Source organism: Vicia villosa, linkage group LG3, assembly GCF_029867415.1.
Source record: "Vicia villosa cultivar HV-30 ecotype Madison, WI linkage group LG3, Vvil1.0, whole genome shotgun sequence".
Classification (NCBI taxonomy): Eukaryota; Viridiplantae; Streptophyta; class Magnoliopsida; order Fabales; family Fabaceae; genus Vicia; species Vicia villosa.
The window spans coordinates 181,811,991-181,821,247 of record NC_081182.1 but is presented as its reverse complement, the minus strand read 5'-3'; the positions used below and the strand labels follow the sequence as shown (position 1 = coordinate 181,821,247).

Sequence of the window (9,257 nt, the reverse complement as noted above, 5' to 3'; positions counted from 1 at the left end):
AAACATTTTATATTAAGTTTTTTAACATATACACTTAACGTGTTTACAATTACATAATTTTTCATATTGAAGTTTTTAACATATTGAATTTTTTAAACATATACCATCCCCGCTTTAGTATTTTCCATGAATAATAAAAGTCTTTAAACATATACCCTTTATTAGTCTTCTATAAAAATAATCTACACTTATATATTTAATCAATTTAAAAAAAAGTGAAATGCATCCCCTTCACTCTTGTATTTCTCTAGGTGTCTTCTCCTCTTTACCTTTCCATTCAACTCAAGCAACAATGTCTTGTTCCTCCAATATTCCCACAAACCATTTATCATTTCTCTTTTTTCAGTCAAACCTCAAAATACCAAGTAAAAACTATAGCCACACCATGAGCATAGAAACTCTAGAAATATCACAAGATAATATTGAAGAAAAAGGAGCAACAATAGAACTTCATATTCAAGGATTATATAAGCTCTATGTTCAACCCTTTAAAGCTCTTCCACCTTTAACAATGGAAAATTATTTTATTGTGTCACCAAAGCTTAGTTACAAGTTAAAGATTCCTCTTCTCTTTCTCATTGAAAAGCCAACGTTTTCTCCTCTTTATGTGGCTCAAAAATTGGCAAAATTACCCATAAGTTCTAGTTTGGCTGCATATTTAGAACCACATATTGTTCAAAATGCTGTCGAGTTGGGGAGAAAGTGTGGAAATAAGGAGTTTAAGATTGTTTTTGATGTTAAGTTTGTTGAGATTGATTTGGCAGATTATAGTGAGTGTGAAGGGTATGAAACATGTGGTCTTGTTTAGAATGATTTATAAAAATGTTGTTATGTTGTGAGTTTCTTTTTTTAAAAAAAGATTGTTCTTTAAAAAAAAGATCGTTCAATTTAGTTCATTAATCAAATAAGTCAAATTTAATCTCAAAATTAAACTTTTAAAATCAATGCTAAATAATAGAGTTAAATTAATTTTTTAATTCAAAGGGTTCATTTTATTATTTTTTTAATCAATTCATATTTTTTGGATTAGGTTGAGGGGAAATTTGTGTTATGATGAATCAATTAATCTCAAGAGTCAAAACCGCTACTATAAAACATGTATTCAACAACGCTCAAAGTCACCGTAGCTCTTTCAAATACTGTGGTGATATCTCTAAACTAAGACGCTAATATTTTTTCTTTTTAATTAAAAATTGTTAAGATATATTAACGGTTAATGAACTCACTGTGGTGATACTATCAAACTTTCATAGGTTCGAACCTCAGCGCCCTCAAATATTTTATTCCTTTATCGTAAAGGCGCGCATTTTCTTATTTACCTCAAGCTTTCACTACGGTTGTTTCTTGCAACCGTTGTAAAATACTTTTCACTTAATAAAAACATAACAAACAATTCATTTCGTTCATAACACAAAAGGGTGCCATAGAAAACGAGACGACGACGATAGCATAATCTTTATCCTCTTCGACTTATTGTACGTTACAATTATGTGTTTGTTGTTTATTTATTGTTCTCACTCGATGTGGTAATGGTACTGCTTTCTGAAAAAATTTCGCTAGGGTTTCTTTTTTAACATAATAACACAATGACATTGTGATGTGTATTGGGTTGTTCTTATGTAGATTTTGTAACAATAATTTGTGTAGTTACAAACTTATTATTGGGTTATTTTAGGTTTTGGTGTTGTTAAAGGAAGTAAATGGAAACAAACACCAATATACTACACATGCCAAGAGAACAAGGTATTCAAAATGTTTATGTTCTTATGAATCTACTAGCGGGAAACCCGTGCATACGCACGGGTTCAGGTCTTTGATACGCATTGTTGGGTAAGAAATGAATTGTCATTTAAATAATTTAAAAGTCAAAAAATCAAAGAAACGGTGGATGTTGGAAAGAAGTTATTAAATGTTAAAAAAGTAGACGAAGAATAAAAAAAGGGAAAAAAATAGAATGATTACAATAAAAAAAATAAAAATAATATTATAAAGACAGTCTGTCCATGTGGGGGTATTTTATATTTACACATTATTTGATATATTCCTATAATTAGAATTTTAAAGATTTGAAGTTTTCAAGAAAATATTTTGTTAGGTTTTATATCACTCAGGTGTATTATTTGAAATATAAGTTATAAAGACAATATATTGTTTATTGATCAAATTTAATATCAATTAAATAAGTTAGAATATAAATTTGGTTAAAAAACGTATTTTTATAAGTTATTTCAATTTTGAAAAGGTCGAAATGTGTGACATTAATTGGGCATTTATAATAGGAAACCTGAAAGGTAGGGTTATTGCATTGGAATATTAAAAGCTAAGCATAGAAACGACAGCTTATTGGTTTAGGGTTATTGCATTGGGCCAATATAGATGTATTACGTTGAGCCCATATTTAAGTTATATAAGTTAAGCACAGAAACGATAAAAAAGTTGTAACGTTAGCTATTGGTGAGAGGAAAAGGCTTTTGGTTAGGGTCCCGAACATTTTGTCAATGGGAAAGGAATCGTTGATCGAGATGGCCTCACAGTTTGCTGGTTTGAGCTTCGTCGGGTAAGTTGAGTTCATATGGGTCGATTGTGTTATCATATGAATGTTGTTAGTCGAATGTGTTTTGCACCGACAAGCTGTTTAACAATCATGTATTTGTTTTTCGTCAGATCATCAAGTAGGACCAAGGATGATGCTCAGAGGATGAAAACACAGACGAAACCGCTTGTGGCAAAGAAACGGGCGGACAAAGGCAAAAGTCCGTTAACACTGAAGGATCCAAAAACACGCCATGGTGAGAGAGGAGGAAAAAATTTGAAAGGCGTGACCACCGGTGTTTCCACTGAGAAAGCCATTCCTAGTCGGTCGTACATTAGTATTTCTTCTGATAGTAGCAGGTAAAATAAGAGATTGCATGACATCAGTTACCCTGCATTGAATGGAAAAATAAAAAAATGTTGTTGTTCTGAAATCGATATTTGTTTTGCGTTTGATTCAAATTCTATGATGTATTATAGCTGTGCAATAGTGCATGCAAGGTATATTTGAGATCTATAATGTTACTGTGAAAATCTTATATGAGATGTATGATTAAGTTTTATGGCCGAAATCTGGTTTTTGTAGTTCCGATGACGAAGAAGAGGCAAGCGAATATAAATGGGAGAAGGAGATAGATTTTGGATACATTTCAAGCAAGAATGTTATGGTATTAGCTGTGGACATTAATTTTTTGTAAAAATAATTTGTTTGTTGCAATTCTGGCCGTCTATATCTATCATAATGCATTTCTGGTAATGTCTGTTGCAGCCTTTTCCCCGCGTAGTAACAGAAATGGTTGCGTCGGAACCAGAAGTCGATTATCCTAGTTGATGGAGACAACGGAGACACGTACAATGTAGTTATCCGTTATGCCAAGAGAAAAGGGAAGGTTGAATGGAGGGAGAAGTATATATGTAAGGGTTGGTATGAGTACGCTAAGAAAAAGAGGCTCAGAAGAAGAGATGTTCTTGGGTTGACCATTAACCGGGCTGCTGACAAACTGGTTGTGAAATTGTTGCAGAGACCAAATGCATGGTGATCAAAGGTTGAAGGTTCAGTCTGATGAGTTAGATTGGGTTTAAGTATGTTGTCTAGATGTTAAGACTGAAATGCCGTCCATATGAAGTTTGTATTTCTATTTGAATGTGTTATTTTGGTTGGTAGTGTAGTGACTTTAGGTTGGTAATATCCTTTTGTGCTATTGTAATATTATGTTTTTGGGATCTTGACAAAGTTGGTTGAATGTAGTTGTATTCAGGATTATGATATAAACAATCATGTTTACTAATGTTGTAGTTCTGTTGAAATTCCAATCGTGAACATAAAATTGAAAGAAGTATGTCATGTGTGAAACACCCTATTTTGTCTGCAATCTGAGTATTTTGAAAAAATCATATGTTCCAGAACGGGAATCTCATCATCACCATTGTAAAGCCAAAACAGAATTATAAGTTCCATATCAGAATTTCAAGTATATATCCAAAATAGAATGATATCTTCATAATCTTTGGTACTTGATATCAGACAGAATTTTATGGTTTTCTGAATAACATATGAGGTTACGTAACAAAAATTTTATCATCACCATTGTTGAGCCAAAACAGAATTATATGTTGAAATAAGGGAGGTTTAAGTAAAAGTGTATAATCTTTGAAAAGAAAGTTGTTAAAAATAAAAGAAAAGGCTATGACACATAGAATTATATAATTTTAAAGAATGGAGGTTAAAATGAGTTATCATACTGTCTATATATTGCCGAAAACCTCCTTGTAGACAACATTTGCGGTAGATGTCTTGGATTTGTTGTTATCATCATGAATCAAAATTTTGATTCCTTTTTTACTCGTTACTCTAGAAATCGCAACATATAATTTCCCATGACTAAAAACATCTTTTGGGATGTAAAGTCCTACCCAATCCAAGGATTGCCCTTGAGATTTATTGAAGGTCATTGCGTACGAAACTATAATTGGAAATTGTCTCCTATTCAACATGAAAGGCCAAGGTGATTGCGAGGGAGATGTATCCATCCTTGGAATATAGATAACCTTGCCATGGCCTTTTCCACCCATAACTTGAGCCTCAATGACATGATTTGCCATTTTTGTAACTATGAGCCTAGTGCCGTTGCACAAACCTTCAGATTGGTCTATGTTTTGCATAAGCATTATGGGGCAACCCACCTTTAATGTAATGAGATGGTTAGGCAAACCAGAAGTGCGTAGAGAGATGAGAAATTCAGGACTTAAGATATCAATAATGTTGTTATCGTGTATCTCTGATCGATCAACCGAATTAGAGCTATAATAATCTTTTGATTCACCTAAAAAGAAAAATTGAAATTATAGGCAGCATACATCCAATATATGATTTAGAAATCTATTGAGGAAGGAATAAAATTTAGGCAATTTGTATTAGAAGTCATACCTGGTAGCATTTGAAGTACGTGACGGTTAATTTGATCAACAACTTCGATGGTTGATGCTAAGATTGCCCGACTCTTTAGGTGGTCATAAGACTTGTAATTATCCATGAAAGCTGGATATGTACTATCAACAATAGCAACAATAGGGTCGTCAAAGTCTTGAATTAAAAGCTCAGGTGGTATTTCAATTTCAGCATAACCATCATTTGGCTCAGAAATTCGACCTTCACCTAACTGTAACAGCCATTTTGAAAATTCAGCAATATCACGTTTTTCTTCATCGCTTTCCCCCCATGAAGACGCATATTTTTAGTCAAGGTTAAAACCTCAACCAAATGCCATATATAAGATGCATTAATTGTAGAGTGAACAATATCCGATCGACTCCCTCTGGGGATGACAGGCAAAATCTGTCGGAAATCTCCACCAAAAACGACAACTTTACCACCAAATATTTCCTCCGAGTTGCCGTAGCTACTCATGACATCCTTTAAAGTTTTATCAAGAGCTTCAAAACAAAATTTACTTGCCATAGGGGCCTCGTCCCAAATAATCAACTTAGCTTGGCAAAGTAATTCGGCATATTCATCACCATAGGTTATATCGCAAGTAGAATTTTCCAATGTTGGGACTGGTAGTTTAAACTTTGAATGAGCTGTTCTACCACCAGGTAATAGTAGAGAAGCAATTCCACTTGAAGCGACTGTCAATATGATTTCATGTTTGGACCGCAGCGAAGTTGCGAATGTTTTCCACATATATGTTTTACCAGTACCTCCATAACCATGCAAGAAAAATACCCCCCCTTTTGGTTGTTCACAGCGGATGTGATTTTGTCATAAATGCAACTTTGTTCCTCTGTAAAACCAAAAAACACAAAAACTGGAGTAAAGACTATTATTATTATTTAAGGCATGAACCATTGCAATAGCGTGTGTTTAAAAAACAGACCTGTAAGTGCAGTGAATAGTGCTTGGAATTCATTTTTCATGGCTGTAATATTATAAGATCTTTCCTAAAAAATTAGGCGGTTCCCTAGCTGTTGAAGGACATAATCACTCGAATACGGAGTCGGTTTGAAATCGTGTAGGCTTCTACGATTGGCTTGAAGTAAGGTTTCAATCTCAATTAAAGTTAAATTCTGCATTTCTTCCACAGTGAGTTGCAAATCTGTTATATAAGATTGGAAGTTGGAGAATAACACGTTAGACTTCGAATAACACGTTAGACTTCGAATAACACGTTAGAATCATTTGGCAGCAAGTGAGACAATAATTTTGAAAAGTAAATGAAGACATGCACAGTGAATGAGTAATATCATGCTTTAACATCAAGGTATAGTTCATATTTTATTAAACTGGAAGTTTAGAATTCGTTTTTATGTTGTTGACATAATAGTTTAAAAAATGTTAAAGTAGTTTGGAAAGTACCTAGATTTTTTGCGATAATTCTATGAGAGTGCAGTAGACCATCTGACAATAATATCCAACTTTGATTCCACACATGTGCCGGTCCGCTAATAGTTCCAGAGAGTAACATAATGACGAACAACTTTCTAAGAAAATGTCTGGAACCCCACTGACTGGCCTTTTTAATAGCGCCAATATATTCCCTATCATCCTCTAGGAAACCCATGGTGAAGCATGCTTCCCTAAAAGAGTCATGCGGGGTCTCCCCCACCTTACGAATGTCTTCATAAGTTTTTGGACCTTTCACGACCGTCAACATCATTCTTAGATAATAGAGTTCGCCGGTTGTTGGTGGCACCCAGATAAGTCTGCCAATGGTAAACCCTTTCTTACGTGGTTTCCACGCTCTCTTTCTCTTTTCATAGACAAATTTAGACACAAACTGTGCATATGTAAGATTTTTGGCCTCTTCAAACTGTCCATTTGCAGTCAACCATGATGTGAACATCGATTTGGTTACACTTGGTTTTTCCAAAACATTCTCCATCCTCTCATAATCCTGATAGTAGACTGTATTCTCACCAATAAGATGGTAAAACATACGTTCTACAGCTGGTTTTCGTCCGTGGATTTTATACGAAAATAACCGCCAACACGCCTCACTTGGGGAGACATACCTACAATCAAGGTACTCTTTGATTTCATTTATTGTTTCAAGGTCTTTTGATGATTTCTTTGAAGGAACTACGGATGCCGTGATTCTGTCGTACCCTTTGTTAATATACTTGAACAGGTACTTGATGGAAGTACTTTGGTTACACCATTCCATATTAATGTGAGCTTGGTATTTTAAAAGCAACCTTGTGTTATAAGGAACGACATGTCTATTGTCCAAGGATATACCATTCTTAACAATATAGTGTGTTTTGGCACTTCGCTTGTAGAGAGGATAGCCTTCGTTATCAACAATGGTTGTTTCATTGAACTTCTAGGGGAAAAACTTAGAGCATTTGTTGTTTTTCATGCACGTCGAGTTTAGTCGTGCCATACCACAAGGACCGTGCATCATGCTTGTCTTTACTAAGTGATACAACCTTGGATGAATAAGTGGATCAGGAATTTCAGCGGTTATGATTTTGTCAATGTCGGACGGGGAAGGATACTTACTCTGTGGATGTAAGAAAAGTAGGATGTGTGCATGCAGCAAACCTCTTTTCAGGAATTCGATTGTATATATGACTGCACCAAATCATGAGCATCACACTATGTTAATCATAAAGGGAAATTTCAAAAAAAGGATATACACATACATTAGGTGACAACAAAATGAATATATATATATATATACTAATATATTTTCATACATTAGGAGACAAATATCATTACTTACATGCCAGGACCTTTCCAAGAATGTGTCTTTTAGTTAAATCTATCATTAGCTCGTCGAACTTGATTTTGAAGACCTTGGAAATGATATCCGGTCGATCATGTGGCTTTAAATTTTCTTTCGACAACAACCGGGTAATTTCAGGCCAGTTCGGATTGCATGTAAAAGTAATGAATAAGTCTGGAACGCCAAGAGCATTGGAAATGGCCATTCCATCAAAATAGAGTTGATCCATGTATCTCTTCCTACCAACATAAGAGGAAGGTAAGACAATTCGTTTCCCTCTTTTGACATGTTGAGTGGACTGACCAGCTTGTTGTTGTTCAGATAGCTTTTGGTATTTTCCAACTCGAAGTTTTGACTGATTCTTCCTCAACGAATTAAGGCGTTCCGACTCCATCATGGCGTAGCCATCTACCAAGAATTGTTGGAATAATCTTCTTGAATGCAACAGTGTTTTGGCTTCGCTTTTGTGTCCTTGTAATCGAAAACATAACCACATCTTTATTGTCTGTCGATTTTGCTTTGTAACCTCCTTTTCATGCCTAAATTTGTTGAGTATATTTGGTCTATAACCATCTTCACCATATGGAAAAATCAGAGGGTATTAAAATGCAAGGTAACTTGCATGGAATTCATCGATTCTTTGTAAATGACCATTGCTGTGCTGAACAATTATGTCTCTCTATGATGCAGAGTCTATATCCCCAACTATTAGAGCAGCAACCTTAGATACAAGAGGACGGTTATAGACACGACCATCGGTTTGTCGATCAGAAATAAGTTTAAGCTTCAATTCCTGGTATGCATTCTTTTTCAGAGAATCCCTTGCCATTCTATAAGCTTTTGCATGAGGATTATTCTCATCCAACGTTTTCAATAAGCTGGCGACCACTGATTCTCTAATATTGTCATTGTCCCTGCAAAATGAATGACATAAAAGACCATATTTCAGGAACAATGTAAAAGTTCACCACGGTTGGATCTGCATTAAAGTCAGAAGTTATACCCGAAGCATTTGATTTTGTTATTGACTTCAATGTCGGTATCAAAGATATAAAATTGAACATATTTTGGAGTTTGTCCCGTCTCGGGTAGCAAACTTCCAATTCGGTGGCAAGTCTGACCATGCAACCGCAATGTAGGAGGACCTGTCCCCTTGATTTGTTTGGTGTCAAATTTCATTCCCGGCGAAGTAAATGAAAACATAGCATTGTAAGTTCGAATGGTACTTTGAAAGTTTGATGTGTCGGGACTACCGTGATCGAACAGTAATCTATTCAATTCAGGCGGAGGTGTTTGTAGCATAGGCAGCACAACTTTCCCTCCTTTGCAACAGACAGAAAACTTTGGGATTGTTGTATGTTTTGATTTTCCTTTGCGCTCTTGATACCACATTAAGGCTTCACAATCCTGGCATTCCCAAACAGGGTCACCTATATCTGAATATTCTGCATATGCAAACCATTGTTGATGTTAGTAAATAAGTAATTAACTATAAGG

General features: G+C 34.9%; 2 protein-coding genes and 1 pseudogene across 2 annotated transcripts; 1 reads left to right on the top strand and 2 right to left on the bottom strand.

Annotated features, from left to right (window-relative positions):
- The first annotated feature begins 292 nt into the window (after positions 1 to 292).
- On the top strand, positions 293 to 808 carry LOC131656979 (uncharacterized). The gene has a single exon (XM_058926511.1). It carries the CDS (start codon positions 293 to 295, stop codon positions 806 to 808), a length of 516 nt encoding a protein of 171 aa, XP_058782494.1.
- Positions 809 to 4,278: 3,470 nt separating this feature from the next.
- On the bottom strand, positions 4,279 to 5,716 carry LOC131659481 (ATP-dependent DNA helicase pfh1-like). Its single transcript, XM_058928667.1, has 3 exons — positions 5,285 to 5,716; positions 4,961 to 5,192; positions 4,279 to 4,856 (listed from the first exon to the last, which is right to left on the bottom strand). The coding sequence occupies exons 1-3, from the start codon at positions 5,714 to 5,716 to the stop codon at positions 4,279 to 4,281; spliced, it is 1,242 nt and encodes a 413-aa protein (XP_058784650.1).
- Positions 5,717 to 5,973: 257 nt separating this feature from the next.
- On the bottom strand, positions 5,974 to 7,391 carry LOC131659480 (uncharacterized; annotated as a pseudogene).
- Between the last annotated feature and the right edge of the window lie 1,866 nt (positions 7,392 to 9,257).

Coding starts and splice junctions, on each gene's coding strand:
- LOC131656979 (XM_058926511.1), top strand. CDS start 293: ATGTCTTGTTCCTCCAATATTCCCACAAACCATTTATCATTTCTCTTT.
- LOC131659481 (XM_058928667.1), bottom strand. CDS start 5,716: ATGTGGAAAACATTCGCAACTTCGCTGCGGTCCAAACATGAAATCATA. Junction 5,193..5,284: donor ATATATGGCATTTGGTTGAG/GTTTTAACCTTG, acceptor TGGCTGTTACAG/TTAGGTGAAGGTCGAATTTC. Junction 4,857..4,960: donor CGTACTTCAAATGCTACCAG/GTATGACTTCTA, acceptor TTTTCTTTTTAG/GTGAATCAAAAGATTATTAT.